Source organism: Bos mutus, chromosome 2 (assembly GCF_027580195.1).
Source record: "Bos mutus isolate GX-2022 chromosome 2, NWIPB_WYAK_1.1, whole genome shotgun sequence".
Classification (NCBI taxonomy): domain Eukaryota; kingdom Metazoa; phylum Chordata; class Mammalia; order Artiodactyla; family Bovidae; genus Bos; species Bos mutus.
In genome coordinates, this window is record NC_091618.1 from 35866687 (window position 1) to 35885027 (window position 18341).

An 18341-nucleotide genomic window follows, 5' to 3' on the forward strand; every position below is an offset into this window, starting at 1 on the left:
CGTGACACAGTCCTAAGGTTCAGTTGTGTGACACAACTGAAGTGACTTAGCATGCACACAAAGAAGTAGTAACAAATTTGGCCCTGTTTCAATATATATTTTGAACACAGAACTGCAGGAATTGTTTGTGTAACTATAATAGCACTCAATAGTCTCTGCAAATGTGTGCTACTTCTGATATTTTCTTTATTTTATATTTTTAATGAAAATTTTAATACCCAAGAAGGTACATCAATCTAAAGCATGTTTATTATGGTAAACTTTCTGAAAGAGAAAGTACTCGGTGTTAAATCAGATGTTTTTAAAAAAGAGAACTTTTATCAAGTTACCAAATATTTCTTTATGCAGACAGTCCCTGAATGTTACACACACATTATATATGTGGCTTGTGTATACTGCTTACTGCTTTCCTTACTGTGTGCATGAACAACTTCATGAACCCTTACAATAAACCTTGGACATTTTAATCAATGTATATTTTTCATGATACTAGGTCATGCTAAATGAACAGTAGATGTTAAATAAATACTCATTTCTCAATATCTCACATAGGCATTTGATTTGAAAGTCAGGCCAAAATATTGATTCAATTATTTTTTTCCCCTCTTTTTATCTTGAGTAAGCAAATGGAGTGCTGGTTTCCACAGTCATAATAAGCCTGGAGGAAATCATTGATTTTTTAGTATTAGTATGGATATTGTTAATGTTTCTTCTTTGTGCTTCTAATATATTTGCCTCATGAATTAATGAATAATTTTGTTAACCAACCTTTGTAAATTGCTACAAACTCCTAATTATAGTCTTATTTATTTATTTATTTTTTTACTGAATGAGGATCATGTAGTTCAGTCACTGTTGATTACAAATCTTAAGAAGTCTGAAAAGCCCATGTTTGCAACTATAGCTACATTTGTAATTGAATCAATACTAAATAGAATAATTGGTGATTTTTAAGGCTTCACATATAGCTTTATTCCTGGAGTTACAGTTGAAATGAAAACTCCAGGGAGCACATGTAAATTCAGGATTTTTGAAGCTTGATTATTGTGAACTTATAGTTTAAGGACTTTATAATAGTGTTGGCAAAGGGGGCTGAATTTCGTTAAACTTGTTTTGGCTGGTGAAAAAGATTTTTCAATTCTGTTTGATAAACAGCTTTGTGAAATCAATGAAAGTTGATGGTTTAAGCATTTCTTGTATACATTGCCTGATTGTAAAATCGATTGACAAATGGACGTTGTGAGGCATTCAGTGGAGCCTTCATGAAAAGAAATACAAATGATTTTTTATGCATCTATCCAAACTAGTTCTTTAAAAATCAAGTCTGTCTGTCAAGATGAAAGTCAGGAGGAATGTTTTACTGGATTTAGATGGCTTGACTAGAACATAAATATAAAGGAAAGCCTCACTGAGACAAAAATATTTTTTAACTGAAACTTTGTTAACCAGAAACTCCCCAAATCAGAATGTTTGAGAATATTCTGATTATTTAGAATATCTGTTTATTGAATTATATTTTGTGTTAATAAAAGATAATTTTAAATGTACTTATTCTAATTTTCTGTTTTCACATTGTACTGCAAAATACAGCTGATCACTTTTGAACAATGAGAACTTTACTGACTTGCAGTTTATTTTCTGAATACAAGTTATACTTATTTTTATGGCAATTAAATTAATTATTAAATAATTTTTTGCAAAGCATCATGCTGTATAGCTCAGCAGATAGACAATAATGATTAATATATTTCATCTGTCTTCAAAAAGCTTACAGCATTGTGTCTTATATAAAGAGATTTTTGCAATAATAATTAATAATTGCATATTCTATATTCTTTTTGTATATGCAGAATGAGAAAGATACAAAAATACATAGGTACTACAATTATACTAATAAACTTTCTGCCAAAATTTGTTTAAGCTTTTACAGGAAAGGTCAGAATGCACTTAATATTTTAGAAACCTTTTCATTTAGATGTTTACCTACTGATTTTTGTATACGTTTTATTTTCAACCAAAGGAAACTTGTATAACATAAGCTACATGTAAATTACAATGTGACATTATATACATTTTAGAAATGGTGAGGAAGTTTATTGCTATGCTAAGTCACTTCAGTCGTGTCCAACTCTGTGTGACCCCTAGACAGCAGCCCACCAGGCTTCCCCGTCCCTGGGATTCTCCAGGCAAGAACACTGGAGTGGGGTGCCATAGGCTTCTCCGGAGTAAGTTTATTAATTAATGCTTAATTACCCTCATCAATAGTTGCATTGAAAATAAGCTTGTCCTCTTTGGAATTGAAAGTAATTGAAATCTACATTTGATAAGCCCACATAATAGTACTTTTTTTCAACTGAAATTTTACAAGTTATAAAACTTCTGGGAGCAGTAAAAATAAAGATCGTGGATTAAGAGTGTTTTTTAGTCTCTACAGTACATTAGGGCTTCCCTGATGGCTCATCAATAAGGAATCCGAATGCCAATGCAGGAGACATAGGAGACGTGGGTTTGACTCCTGGGTTGGGAAAGAGCCCTTGGAGGAGGAAATGGCAACCCACTCTACTACTCTTGCGTGGAAAATCCTGGGGGCAGAGGAGCTTGGTGGACTACAGTCCACAGGGTCACAAAGAGTCAGACACGACTGAAGCAAATTAGCCCACTTATTCTGTTTGTAGTATATATTTATAAATGTTTCAGTCTAAGATTTTAATATTTGTATTTTAAAAGATAGCATTTTTAAGGGCTTAAAAGCCAAAGTTTTAATTCTGTAGAAAATTTACTAAGATCAGATTACTTTGCAATACAAAAATATCATTTTAAAATAAATTTTTTACTTTTATCATCTTCTGATTTATATATATATATATATATAAAGTAGAGTGAATTATAAGTCTGAAAGAAAATCTGATTTGAGTGAAATTAAATAAATATATTGGATTTATATATTTGTGCTTTATATACTCACAGCATATATGGTTATTTATCTCCTTGTTGCATGTATCTGTGAAACCCATGCCTTCTTAGCCTCTGTGGTTAGTATATACAATTTATGAGTGTGAATGCATTATGCCACTTATATGTGGAATCTAAAAAAGCCAAACTTAATAGAAACAGAGAGAAGAATGGTGGCTACCAGGGACTTGGGAATGAGGAAATGGGGAGATTTGGGTAAAAAGTGCAAACTTCCAGTTTTAAGATGAATAAATTGTGTAGATCTACTGTGTACCATGGTGATTATAGTTAATAATACTGCATTACATTCTTGAAAGTTGTTGGAAGAGAAAGTCTGAAATATTCTCATGACTCATACACACACACAACTATGGTAATTAAATGACATGATGGTGATGTTAGCTAATGCTATGGTGGTAATCATTTTGCAATATGTAAGTGTATCAAAATCACGCATGTACACACCTTCAGTTCAGTTCAGTGAAGTTACTCAATCGTGTCTGACTCTTTGTGACCCCATGAATCACAGCATCCCAGGTGTCCCTGTCCAGCACCAACTCCCAGAGTTCACCCAAACTCATGTCCATTGAGTCGGTGACGCCATCCAGCCATCTCATCTTCTGTCGTCCCCTTCTCCTCCTGCCACCCAATCCCTCCCAGCATCAGAGTCTTTTCCAATGAGTCAACTCTTCACATGAGGTGGCCAAAGTACTGGAATTTCAGCCTTAGCATCGGTCTTTCCAATGAACACCCAGGACTGGTCTCCTTTAGGATAGACTGGTTGGATCTCCTTGAAGTCCAAGGGACTCTCAAAAGTCTTCTCCAACACCACAGTTCAAAAGCATCAATTCTTCAGCGCTCAGCTTTCTTCATAGTCCAACTCTCACATCCATACATGACTACTGGAAAAACCATAGCCTTGAATAGATGGACCTTTGTTGGCAAAGTAACATCTCTGCTTTTGAATATGCTATCTAGGTTGGTCATAACTTTCCTTCCAAGGAATAAGTGTCTTTTAATTTCATGGCTGCAATTAACATCTGCAGTGATTTTGGAGCCCCCCAAAACAAAGTCTGACACTGTTTCCACTGTTTGGCCATCTATTTCCCATGAAGTGATGGGACTGGATGCCATGATCTTTGTTTTCTGAATGTTGAGCTTTAAGCCAACTTTTTCACTCTCCTCTTTCACTTTCATCAAGAGGCTTTTTAGTTCCTCTTTACTTTCTGCCATAAGGGTTGTGTCATCTGCATATCTGAGGTTATTGATATTTCTCCCGGCAATCTTGATTCCAGCTTGTGCTTCTTCCAGCCCAGCATTTCTCATGATGTACTCCTCATATAAGTTAAATAAGCAGGGTGAGACTATACAGCCTTGACATACTCCTTTTCCTATTGGGAACCAGTCTGTTGTTCCATGTCCAGTTCTAACTGTTGCTTCCTAACAGGCATATAGGTTTCCAAGGCAAACCATTCAATATCACAGTAATCCAAGCCTATGCCACAACCAGTAATGCTGAAGAAGCTGAAGTTGAATGGTTCTATGAAGACCTACAATAACTTTTAGAACTAACACCCAAAAAAGATGTCCTTTTCATTATAGGAGACTGGAATGCAAAAGTATGAAGTCAAGAAACTACCTGGGGTAACAGGCAAATTTGGCCTTGGAATACAGAATGAAGCAGGGCGAAGGCTAAAAGAGTTTTGCCAAGAGAATGCACTGGTCAAACTCTTCCAACAACACAATGAAGACTCTACACATGGACATCACCAGATGGTCAACATCAAAATCAGATTGATTATATTCTTTGCAGCCAAAGATGGAGAAGCTCTATATAGTCAGCAAAAACAAGACCAGGAGCTGACTGTGGCTCAGATCATGAACTCCTTATTGCCAAATTCAGACTTAAATTGAAAAAGTAGGGAAAACCACTAGACCATTCAGGTATGACCTAAATCAAATCCCTTATGATTATACAGTGGAAGTGAGAAATGGATTTAAGGGACTAGATCTGATAAATAGAGTACCTGATGAACTATGGACTGAGGTTCATGACATTGTACAGGAGACAGGGATCAAGACCATCCCCATGGAAAAGAAATGCAAAAAAGCAAAATGGCTGTCTGGGGAGGCCTTACAAATAGCTGTGAAAAGAAGAGAAGCAAAAAGCAAAGGAGAAAAGGAAAGATATAAGCATCTGAAAGCAGAGTTCCAAAGAATAGCAAGGAGAGATAAGAAAGCCTTCCTCAGCGATCAATGCAAAGAAATAGAGGAAAACAACAGAATGGGAAGACTAGAGATCTCTTCAAGAAAATGAGAGAAACCAAGGGAACATTTCATGCAAAAAGGGCTCAATAAAGGACAGAAATGGTATGGACCTAATAGAAGCAGAAGATATTAAGAAGAGATGGCAAGAATACACAGAAGAACTGTACAAAAAAGATCTTCATGATCAAGATAATCACAATGGTGTGATCACTGACCTAGAGCCAGACATCCTGGAATGTGAAGTCAAGTGGGCCTTAGAAAGCATCACTATGAACAAAGCTAGTGGAGGTCATGGAATTCCAGTTAAGCTCTTTCAAATCCTGAAAGATGATGCTGTGAAAGCTCTGCACTCAATATGCCAGCAAATTTGTAAAACTCAGCAGTGGCCACAGGACTGGAAAAGGTCAGTTTTCATTCCAATCCCAAAGAAAGGCAATGCCAAAGAATGCTCAAACTACTGCACAATTGCACTCATCTCACACGCTAGTAAAGTAATGCTCAAAATTCTCCAAGCCAGGCTTCAGCAATATGTGAACCGTAAACTTCCAGATGTTCAAGCTGGTTTTAGAAAAGGCAGAGGAACCAGAGATCAAATTGCCAACATCCTCTGGATCATGGAAAAGCAAGAGAGTTCCAAAAAGAAATCAACTTTATTGACTATGCGAGAGTCTTTGACTATGTGGATCACAATAAACTGTACACATCTTAAACCTAGACAATATTATGTCATTTATGATTCAGTAAAACTGTATAAAATGAAAGTGAACATATTTATCAGTGTATGATTATGGATCTTAAAAGGATTCAAAATATTTTAATTAAGGAAATTGGAGTAGATTGTTGTAGAGCAGAGTTGAGGGAAATGTTATCATGGTTCCTGTCGTACAAAGTTTATATAACTTCCCATGTTTCTTCTTGTCTTGACAGTGTGTGCAGGCACAGAGAATAAGCTGAGCTCTCTCTCTGACCTGGAGCAGCAGTACCGAGCCTTGCGCAAATACTATGAGAACTGTGAGGTAGTCATGGGCAACCTGGAAATAACCAGCATCGAGCACAACCGGGACCTCTCCTTTCTGCGGGTAAAGCTGACTCTTTCTTTCTGTTCTTTTTGTGAATAGACAGTGGTGTCATGATGCATAAAGACAGACTCGCTTCTTGTGTTTGATGGCTGTGCTCTCCTGCTCTGCCCAACAGAGACCATGACTATAGGCATGTAGGAGATAAGAGATTACAAGGCACACTCAGGGAAAGAAAAAGAGTGACATGCCATCATGATTGACACCCTGAGTTTAGGACAAATACTGTTGTCCTAAGATTGATGAAAGATTCTGTCAGAGTGTAGGCCATGACTTGCAGCAGGTGTGTCCTTTTCTGAATGTCAGCCAAGAAGGAAACTTTAGGCTGTGGACTAGGAGAGTCAGAGGACCAGTCAGATAAGAATTTGTGACTTTAGCTAGGAATTTCCTTTTCTGCCCCTTTCTGTCACTTTGGAATTTTTAAATTATTTTATATTACCATAATGAGAGTAATACTGTTAATTTTAGAATAAAAGTGCCATGTTTTTGTCACTTAGACTAGTAGGAAATCCCACATAGATATATAAGTTGACATAGTCATGCATGTAATTGAAGACACACATATATGACATCACCCCATGACAAGTCCTCTTCCATACTTGTTTTGACTCTCATTTATCCTTACCTGTTATTCCTGTTATTAGTACTTAATGCCTGCAGTTTCTTAAGTTTTGCTTCAACTGGAAAAGTATAGGAAAATCTGAACTTCAAAGGGACTTTGACAAAGTGAGATGAGGATGTGGCATTTTGTACAACTGATAATTTATTCCTTATATAAGAATTAATAGGATATATTTTAAATAATAGCATTCCTAGAATATACTTAGTCTTATTTTCAATAATATTTACACACTTCTCAGGAGCACTGTCTTATTTAAATGAAAATATGAATAATGCTTTGAATACTGATTCAGTAAACTATTTAGTAGATGATGAATTATTTAGAGAACTGTGATAATTTTAATAATTCTATACTTAGACCAGAAGTAAAAAATAATGATTTTGAAATACTTTGAATGCAATAAACATGTCTAGAAATGGTGACAACCTCAGAAAATGTACCACTTCAAAACTAAGTAACACTATGAGACTTATGGTATCTGCTTTTAAAATGACTGTCATGCTAGTATTGATATAGGGAATTAAGGTGTTTCTATATTCTGTTGTTTGGTTGCTAGAACTCTAATTCTACAAGTTGTGTAGTTTGTATTAACTATGATGTTTAATTATGACATCTTTGTTTATCATGAGTAGATAGTAAAATGTATCTAAATCCTTGAGTGAAAAGACCTTAAAATAATAGCTTTTTTTTTCTGTTTTGCAATATTGTTTCAATAAATGAACAGGTACACCTATCCTAGAAAAACTTCTTTGAATGAGTGCATATGAGTATTAGTTACTAAAATTTGCTTGCAGTGTTCTAATATGTCTTGATTATTTTCAGCTAAGCTGTATTCTTCAAAATCAAAATTAAAACTTGGTAGCATATACTATAGATTTGTAGATTTAGTTAGAAATGCCAAGAAACTCAATGATATTATAGAAAAGGAAAATAAGGGATGAATTCAAAAACAGGGAAACTAGGTAAAAAGATCTTTTAGAACAGAATAATATAATACAATTTTAAAAGGCAATCTGAGGTCTTAGTTTTTCTTCTCATATTTCCCTTGCTTTATATGGAACTAGATTGCACTGGCTTAACAAAAAATAGCATCAGTACTGTGAGAGTCTTTAATAATATAAAATTGTTTTGATTATTATATATTTTATAATTTTATCATTCTTAGGCTCTTTTAAGATTGCAAAACAGAATGATTGAAAGTTGACTTAATCTTAGAAATGTGAACGAAGCAAAGAAGTCTTTGAGCATCATGGTCTATACTGTTGGATATTCTACATTTTTAGGAACTATTTTGAAGTTTAAAAAAAAGTAAAATGAACATATTTGATAAAGAAGAAAATAAGGAGGACTAAAGCTTTATACTTGGAACAAGAAATAAGTTGTTTGTTTAAAAAAATAATTATTGGCTCTTAAGGAAGCACCTCTAAAAATTCATGTAAACTTTATACTATAAACTCATGAAAATATCTTGGTTTTAATATATTTAATAATAACTGTAATAGGTTTTCTTTTTGTTTTTGGCTTATTAATGACATTGTTTTTTTGTTTCGCTTATCTTTTGTTCCTTTGGAAAATCATCATTTCTAATTGTGCTATATATCATTCACTCAACAAATAGTCTTAGCCCAAAGATATAATAGCAAGTTATCTATTGTCCTTGGCTTCAAAAATATTGCAGTCTTATAGAGTTTTACAGATGTCTAATATACAGTTATTGTATGTATGAGTGTGTGTGCATATATACATTTACATTCAAATACAAAATTTTGTAGTTGACAATACAGAAATAAGACATCAGAGTCATAATGAAGGTATGGTAATTGTATTAATTGTAAATGCGGGTGCTGAACAAAGAAAGGAATGGGTAATTCTAAGGATTCAGGAAAGATTTCAGCAGAGATGTGCTTGGATTGAGTCATGAAAAAATGAATAGGGGCTCACAATGCAGGTGGGTGGAAGGACATTCCAGTCGGTTTAATATAAGTTAAGGCTTAGAAAGAAGGCCCTAAGTTGGAGTCAAATGTGCACCTACTGTTACTGCTTTAGATTCTAGACACGGCTTTCAAATGAATCAAATAGTGCTCTTCCTCTCACAGAGCTTACAGGGTAGTGTGCATAAAGATATACTGTGGGGTGGAATAAAGTATTAAGTTGGAGAGATTGAGATCTTGGTAGTATGGATAAATATGTACCACCCAAATGACACCCAGCACCCAAATGACAAACTAGCGTTTAGGGATTAGATGAAAGAGTGAAGGGAGACAGACCTGTATTAGCCCAAGAAGTGGTCCAACGTCAAAATTCTCAAGATGTCCCATTCTCTGTTTTTTGGTGAGTCAGTGTAAAATCATAACTGCTTATGTTCATGAGCTCTGAATCTAGGCTTGTTAGCTGAAATCTTCATACTACTGCATTGGATGAGCTATTATTTCTAACTACACCTTAGAATATGAGAGCTTTCCATTTAACATAAAATGTAATTCATTTGTGTTCTTAGTAGCTTGCTTCCTAGAAAATACATAATCTGTTCAATATTGATACCTTGCAAGTAGAGTTCATGTAAAGGGAATCTATTAATAGTTATTTTACATTATGTTATCATTTCTTATAAAATTTGAATTGTATGAGTGAATTGGGAGCTTTCATTAACTTATCCTATGGGTTATATAGCCCTCATATATGTTGACATATAACTGTAATGCATTGACCCACTCATAGAGGTGTGCAGTTTCCATTCTTTTAAGAATGGTCCATATCTACAATGTGTTTAGAAAGACATCATAGATAGGGATTTTGAATTCTATTTTGGAATTTATGTTGTCATTAAGAAGTTAGGAAATTATCTTTGCTTTAAAAATATTTCCCATCCTTGTTTTTATCTCTAACTAGCAAGTTTATAGTGTTTTGTTTTTTTTTTCCTTGTTTTGTTTTGTATGAAAACCACTCTAATGTCTGTGATTCATGAAAGCAGGTTAACCATCACTATTTATCTCTTTTACTATCTGAATATTCAGTGTCTAGAACAGTGTCTAAAGTTTTGTAGCTTTTCACTATTTGTTGAATGGAAAAATGTGTTATCCTAAATACTTTAATAATTCTTAATTATAAATCATTATTTCATATGGGATATATTTTCTAGATGAGTTTATGGGACTCTCCTCATGTTATTAATATTTCAGTGTGACAGCTCACAGGTCAGATGTTTGGGCCTAAGACACAGGCTGGGTCAATCAGAATCAATTCCCAGTGAAGATTTGGAATTGTGACAAAGAACATTGTTTTTTATCAATTAGCTTCTTGACCAACTGGTACCAGAACTCAGTTTTGTTTTGTTTTGTTTAATTTTTTTGTATTTTGGTTTTTTGAGTGTAAGAGCTGTGCAAACAACAGAATAGAGCCAACACGCTGAATCTGACATAGAGACCAGGGAAAGAGACCATTCAACCCAAATTAACAATGAGGGCAGCTGCCAGTCTGCTTATGAAGATTGATTGCATCCCAGCCATTTAGCCCATATGATGCCTTGGAACTTGTTAGCAACTTTGAAGTTATTTCCTGTTTTTTCTTAAACTAGATAGGTTTGTTTTCTTTTACTGTTACTAAAAGATCCTATCAAGTATATCTCCCAAGATCTCAAGAACATCACAAAAGTGGGCCATTTAAATTGGATTTAAGATGTGTCTATATATAATATCCCCCAAAATAAAAAAACTCTGTAGTGTTATGTACCTACTCTGTTAATCTTTGTTAGATATATGTTATTAAAATACTTTAAAATGCATTCTTTCAATATTATTTTATTGTATCAAACCCAGTGCTTATCCCTAGATGCACCTTTTCACCTAGCTTTGTTGTAACCTTGAGCTTTTATGTTTCTTTTTGGGAAAAAAAATGTAGTTGATAGTGTTTAACATTAAACCCTTGAGATACTGCATAGTTGGCTAGAAAAAGGCCCTAAAACTTATTTACTATGTATTTTATCACTGTCACAGGGTTAAGACTTATAATAGAAAACAGCAAAGCATAAAAATCACAGATTTTGCGCTATTATCTTACACTTTGTGAACTCTCTACAACAAAACCAAGTATACCAAGTAATGGGAATGAACTATTAGACCTTTTACCCTCATTAAAATTCTTGCCAATATCTCACCTTTGTCATCCCATTGGTCTTCCTTGCTGCTGCTGGCATTCTGTAACTGAGAGCTTCTAACAAGATGCCTGACCTGCTAGTTTTTGTACTTTAAATGTATTTTCTCTGTTTTATATATTTACTTTAAACAAATAAGTTTTAAGTGCCAAATAAGTATAAAGCCATGTGATGAATAATGTAGAGTATATATAAGGACTGTTAATATCTATCTGCAACCATTGTTATAATAGGTGATTACTTTTAATTTGTGGCTTGAATTCAGTTGTTTGTGAATTGCTTTGGAAAATGTGTAGTTTTTAAAAATTAATTAATTTATTTTAATTGGAGACTAATTACTTTACTATATTGTGGTGGATTTTGCCATACATTGACATGAATCAGCCACAGGTATACATGTGTCACCCCCATCCCAAACCCCGCTCCCACCTCTCACCCCATCCAATCCCTCTGGGTTGTCCCAGTGCACCAGCTTTGAGTGCCCTGTCTCATGCATTGAACTTGGACTGGTCATCTATTTCACATCTGGTAATATACGTGTTTCAATGCTATTCTCTCAAATCATCCCACCCTCACTTTCTCCCACAGAGTTCAAAAGACTGTTCTTTATATCTGTGTCTCTTTTGCTGTCTCACATAAAGGATTGTTGTTACCATCTTAACGACCAAATTGGTCATTACCAATTTATGTTAAATGCCATTTACTATAAATTCCATATGTATGTGTTAATATAGTATATTGGTGTTTTTCTTTCTGGCTTAATTCAGTCTGTATAATAGGCTCCAGTTTCATCCATCTCATTAGAACTGACTCAAATGTGTTCTTTTTAATAGCTGAGTAATATTCCATGTGTATATGTAATCCAACTTTCTTATCCATTCATCTGCTGATGGACATCTAGGTTGCTTCCATGTCCTAGCTATTGTAAACAGTGCTGCAGTGAACAGTGGGGTACACGTGTCTCTTTCAATTCTGGTTTCCTCAGTGTGTACGCCCAACAGTGGGATTCCCGGTTCATATGGCAGTTCTATTTCCAGTATTTTTAAGGAATCTCCACACTGTCCTCCATAGTGGCTGTACTAGTTTGCATACCTACCAACAGTGTAAGAGGGTTCCCTTTTTTCCACGTCCTCTCCAGCATTTATTGCTTGTAGACTTTTTTGATAGCAGCCATTATGACCAGCATGAGATGGTACCTCATTGTAGTTTTGATTTGCATTTCTCTGATAATGAGTGATGTTGAGCATCTTTTCATGTGTTTGTGAGGCATCTGCACGTCTTCTTTCAAGAAATGTCTGTTTAGTTATTTGGTCCATTTTTTGAATGGGTCAGGAAAATGTGTATTTTAAAAAGCGATGAAGAGATCAATTTATTTAGCACTTGATCCATTGACCTGGAATATTACAGTGTCAGTAATTAATTAGACTTCTGTGTGCTGCTTAAATCATTTAAGATTTAAGAAAGCTTAAATCATAATGATTAAACATATGTTTTATTACTTAAAAAGAAATAAAATAAATTGATAAGACATCTTTTCAAAGAGCAGCATTAATATTTTGTTATTGGTAGCAAAAAGGTGATGACTTTGAAAAAAATACAGTATAGTTTTTTAAAAAATATTTTAAAGGTATCTGTTCTCAGATAATGAATAACACATGTTGCAGTTGGAATGCAACAGATTTTGGAAAAAAATCTTCTTTTATTGTATAGTTGACAGAGCTATAAAGAGTTTTATTTAATATATACGAAATAGTGCCATCTAAAACTGTCTTTCTAAAATAAAACTCCAGTTTTATTTCTTTATAGAAATCATATAAATCATTCATTTTCCTTTACTAAAGAAAATGTCCTATTCTTAAATCCAAATATCATCTTTGTCTTTTAGTTAATCATTAATATTTTATAATGCTATGGAACTATCCTACTTTTTTATTATACACACACATAAATATAAATATAAATATACATTTTTTCAGGTGTAAGGATGGACCTACATTACTTCATTCTTATACTTGCACATAGTTACTCTTCTGACTAAGGAAAAAATTTTGTAGAAAAGCAGATACATCTGTAGCTAACAAAATGCAAGATGGTGACTGCTTCACTGAAACCTAAGACCTTGGCTTCATTAGCATGGCTTTGATACAATAAATCAGGGATGATGCTGAGCAATAATGAGTTTCAAGTTGCAACAAGCAATTCCACTTTCATCTGTTTCTTAGCTGTTTCCAGTAAGAGTGAACAACTAGTTGTGCTCATTATAAAATTCTGAAATATTTACATTTCAGCCTACTTCTAGCCTTAGGATGTATCTTTTATTCCCCTCTAGCAGTTCAAAGCAGATGACTAAAATTAAATCCAACTGTGTGTGGAGGGGGTTTATATTTGTTTTGTGTTGTTTCCATATCGTGTTCACTCATACTGAACTCTGCCTGGGCTAAGCTGTTGGCTGTGTAGTATGATTTAGGAAAACCCTACACTGAAAAGCCCATCCTTAAAATAGATAATTTATAAAATACTTTATTTCTTTGAGTTAGAAAATGCTTTGTTGAATAGTTTTCTTAAATAGCAACTATTGGGAATTCCCTGGCAGTCCAGTGGTTAGGACTCCATGCTTTCACTGCCAAGAGCATGAGTTTGATCCCTGGTCAGGAAACTAAGATCCAGCAAGATGCACATGCACAGTGAGGCTATTAAAAAAATATATATATATATATATATATGTACACATACATATATATATATATATACACACATATATGAAGCTAGTACTGTCTAATTGTGTTTGTTTTTAGATCATTAAATACTAGATAGAATGACTTCTGTGAGATTTTGTTGAGGATATTGATTGGCAACAGAATGAGAAAAGTAGTGATATTCTAAAAGCATTAAAAGTTGGAGAGGAAAACAACATTTAATTAAATATCTGTGGCATAATAAAGGTGGGTCCACACATATTCACATTTACCTAAAAGATAATATAAGGGTTAAGTCACTTGCTCAGTCGTGTCCAACTCTTTGCGACCCCTTGGACGGTAGCCCACCAGGTCAAGAAATGCCTGGCATTTCAACAAACATTAAAATAGGATATGATGTTCTGACTTTTTATTTAATTTATCTTTTTGTTTGAATTTTGTGTAAAACTACATTTGCGGTAAAATGTAACATATTAGTTGTATTTAGATGATGAAATTTTAGCTGGGAGAGATAGAGGATACTAAAAATACAATCGAGAAAATAGTATTTTGACGTTTGTTGGGCCAAAGCAGACATTCTGGGTTAAATGGAATTTTCAAAGCTTTGATAGTTTCTGAAAGCTATTTCTAAGACTGTTAAGCATACTGCATATGCAATTTTGTATGTATATATTTACAGCTGGCTTTTAAATTGAAATTTGATTTTGTACTAAATATAATCATAGAACTTGTATTGCAATTGAAAAAGCTATATAATTTACACTTGGCCAGGACATATGTAAATATATAATATATATATATATATATTTATGTATTTCCTTATAGGATAAATACTGTTTAATCTGAGAATATACATTGATTCAAAATCCTGATGGTTTTTAGCAGCTCTACATGAAAAATCAAAAGATAAAATGTATTTATATTCTCACTTTGGCAGTTATATGAACATATTTTAGAAACTTTTTCTTAATTAAGTGAAACATTAAATGATATATATATATTCTTATGTATTTGATAATTTTCTCTATATCTTAAAAATATTAGAAATAAAATGCCATAGTATCTATAAAAAGATGTACATATGATAGAAACTGATATTTATATTTGAAGGATTTTTGGAAAATAGAAATATGAACTAGAATAGTATAGTTTATAATTCTATTATATATACAATTATATGTTATAAATATAAATTAGTGACTATTTATACATATGCTGCTGCTGCTAAGTTCCTTCAGTCGTGTCCGACTCTGTGCGACCCCATAGACGGCAGCCCACCAGGCTTCCCCGTCCCTGAGATTCTCCAGGCAAGAACACTGGAGTGGGTTGCCATTTCCTTCTCCAATGCATGAAAGTGAAAAGAGAAAGTGAAGTCGCTCGGTCGTGTCCGACTCTAGCTACCCCATGGACTGCAGCCTACCAGGCTCCTACGTCCATAGGACTTTCCAGGCAAGAGTACTGGAGTGGGGTGCCATTGCCTTCTCCGATTTATACATATATGCTAACATAAATATAAATGAGCTAGGATTTTCTAGAATTGAGTCAGATTAGTATAACATACTATCCGTATATAATGTCTCTCAGATAATATTATTAAAAATAAAACTGTTTAATAGAAATTTTTTAAGTCCCTAAATTGTAATACATTTTCGAGGAAAAAAATGCCCTTGTTGCAAATATACTTAAATTAAAAATGAATTTATTAAGATCCTAAGCAGATGCAAAGCATTTCTTTACATTTCTGGGGGTTAAGGTATTTAAATTTGGCTTAAATGGTGAGTATAATGAATTTATAAGCTTTTAACCTTAATTAGAAGTAAATGCAAGTAACAAACCCATCTTGCTCTATGATACTTAGATACTCTTTGCTCAGAAAAACTGGGTATATAAAGGTTATTTCTTAACCTTTTAAGCAAAGACCTTGGTTCAAAGAGACAGAGCAAATGGTATTTATAATAAGTTTTAAAAACTAACTAGGGCTCCTCTGGTGGCTCAGACGGTGAAGAATTCACCTGCAATGCAAGAGTCATAGGAGACCTGGGTTTGATCCCTGGATTGGGAAGATTCCCTGGAGAAGGGAATGGCAGCCCACTCTAGTATTCTTGCCTGGAGAATTTCATGGACAGAGGAGCCTGGCAGGCTACAGTCCATGGGGTTGCATGGAAGAGTCGGACACAACACTTCATTTCACTTCAGGGACATTTGGGAATGAGCTACCTTTCAATTCTAAATTCCAAACAGTAGAATCTAATCAAATAAAACATTTTTTAAGAAAATCATAATTATGAACATTTCATTAGCTTTATTTTTTTCTGATCCTTAAAATGGAGCACTTTGTTTTCTTTCAAAAAAGACAGGCTTAAACTTGAACAAATTTGTACAAGTCCAAATCAGTTCTAAAGATCTCTCTCTTCAGTCACATAGAACATAATCTAAAGTTCAAAAGTGTAAAAATAAAATGTGAAAATGTTTCCATTTTAAACACTGTAGTTATTTCTTCTGATCCTTAATTTGAACCCTTATGACTATATAAAATACTATGTTAAAATATATAATGAAAGTGATAACAATTGAGGTTTTGTTGTAGTAAATTTAAGCCTCTTTGAAATCACTACTGTTAAATTTCTACCTGAAAATCAAAATATGTAATCAAACGTTGAAGTAAATATTCTTAAACAATTTGGTGCCACATTTGTTTCCAAAAATAAAAGTGTCAATCAGGGTGCTTAGCACCTGTAACTCCTTAGTAAGAGGTGGTTTTTTGTAACTGTTGGATTTCTTCCTTCCTTCTTTGAATCTCTAGGCAGTGACAATTGAGCAGTGCTCTGAAGATTTGACAATATATTTTTACAAAGGTTTTTTAAAGGTTCAGCTTTTGGGTGGTAGTGATTTTGTATTTTCAGAAAGGTGAAATTACAAGTCAAACACTTTGTTGTTTTTTTAAGAGGAAGTCAATAGCTAAAAATGTAAAAAGTCTGTACATAATGAGTGACAGTTGTTTCAGTAATCAAGATGGTATCTCATGGAAGCATTGGGAAGCATTCATTAAAAAAAAAATTAATGAGGTATCAATGAAGCACTGGGAAGAGTTCATGAAAGAAATACAGTGTGAAGTACAAACAAATATGGACTGTATGCTGAGTGGCTTTCCTTTCTTTCTTAAAGCTTCCCATCCTCTGAAGACAGTGGTCAAAATTATTTAATTCCTATATTTTCTGGTCCCTGCCTATAAATCTTGTCTTTTGCTATCACTGATGGCGTTAAAACCCATGTTCATCTTTCAATTATACCCAACTCCCTTTTTGTATTCAAATCTAACACTATTGCCCTTTCATGCTCTGACTCTCCCCACCAGTACACATAGAAACATGTCTTTATTCCAGATCTCCTTTTAAAAATGGTTTCTGCAGGAAGCTTTACTAACTCCCATGTCTTTCTGAATTTCTCCCATTATTACATTCATAGCACCCATGCTATTTTGTAGCACTTTCACTATGGCAGTTATTTAAGTATTTAATTTCCATCTGTTCTCCCATATAATAAATAGCTTGAGGACAAGGGCCATGTCTAGTTTGCTGAAGAATTTTAAACATTACCCAGTGTCTATCCTAGAGTGGCTGCTTAGCAAATATTTGTGGAATGAGTACATAAGTAAATTGAAGAACAATGAAAGTGAATTCTTTTGTTCTTGATAACGTCTTTAATTAGCAAAATAAATCACAGTTTTTTTTACATTATTTACTTTTCTAATTGAAGTCCCTTTCCCTAGTTTCTTTGTAGAATCTATAGTGTCTTTCATGTTATGTTCCAGGAAATGATTTGGCTAATAATAAGTATACTTCCTATAGTAGAAACATGAGAAATTTAATTTACATATGCACGCTCATACACAGATACCTAATGGATGGGTAAGCAGTCCAGTTTGCTGCCTCTGCTGTGTAAAGAACAAAGCCATGGCCATCAACAACTTTTAAGTATCTTCTTTATTGCCTTCCTTGAGTACCTGAGACAGTCTTCATTGACATGATCCCTTATATGCATATACTCTTTATAAGTAAAGTCTCTATGCTTTTGTATGCAGTTTCCTTCCTTTCTAGAATGCCTTTCCACCCTTCCCTTTGGGAAAATCACACATCTTCTAAGAATTTATTTATTTTTTTTTTTTTGGCCACATGGCATGAGAGAACCTAGTTCCCTGACCTGGGATCAAACCCCTGGATTGGGAGCATGGAATCTTAGCCACTGGACCACCAGAGAAGTCCCTATTCTCATTTTAAAATGGTAGAATGTAGTGACTTTTTCAGGAACATACAGCTCAACCAGCATTTTCACCCAGGTCTTTCAATTCAGACTTCAGACACTTGTCTACTATTTACCAAAGCTGTTTCTTGGAGAAAACAGGTTTTTAGAAAAATTGAAACAAAGGGAATAGATTTTTATAGAAAAAAAAGTAAAGCATATTTTAAAATTCAGAGCTAGATTGATTGTGGCAGAAGATGTGCCTTGGAAGAGCCACTGTAGTTTTGACCATGAACGACCCAGGCTCAGTCAGTGAAGGTAGCTGATGAAATGAGGAA

General features: G+C 34.0%; 1 protein-coding gene across 4 annotated transcripts in view; it reads left to right on the forward strand.

Annotated features, from left to right (window-relative positions):
• ERBB4 (erb-b2 receptor tyrosine kinase 4) overlaps nt 1-18341 on the forward strand; it is a 1231440-nt gene that overhangs the window by 481809 nt on the left and 731290 nt on the right. For all 4 annotated transcript variants that reach the window (XM_070387158.1, XM_070387172.1, XM_070387165.1 and 1 more), the window contains exon 2: nt 6148-6299. In XM_070387158.1, coding sequence (XP_070243259.1) covers nt 6148-6299 — 152 coding nt within the window. The remainder of the gene's footprint in view (nt 1-6147; nt 6300-18341) is intronic.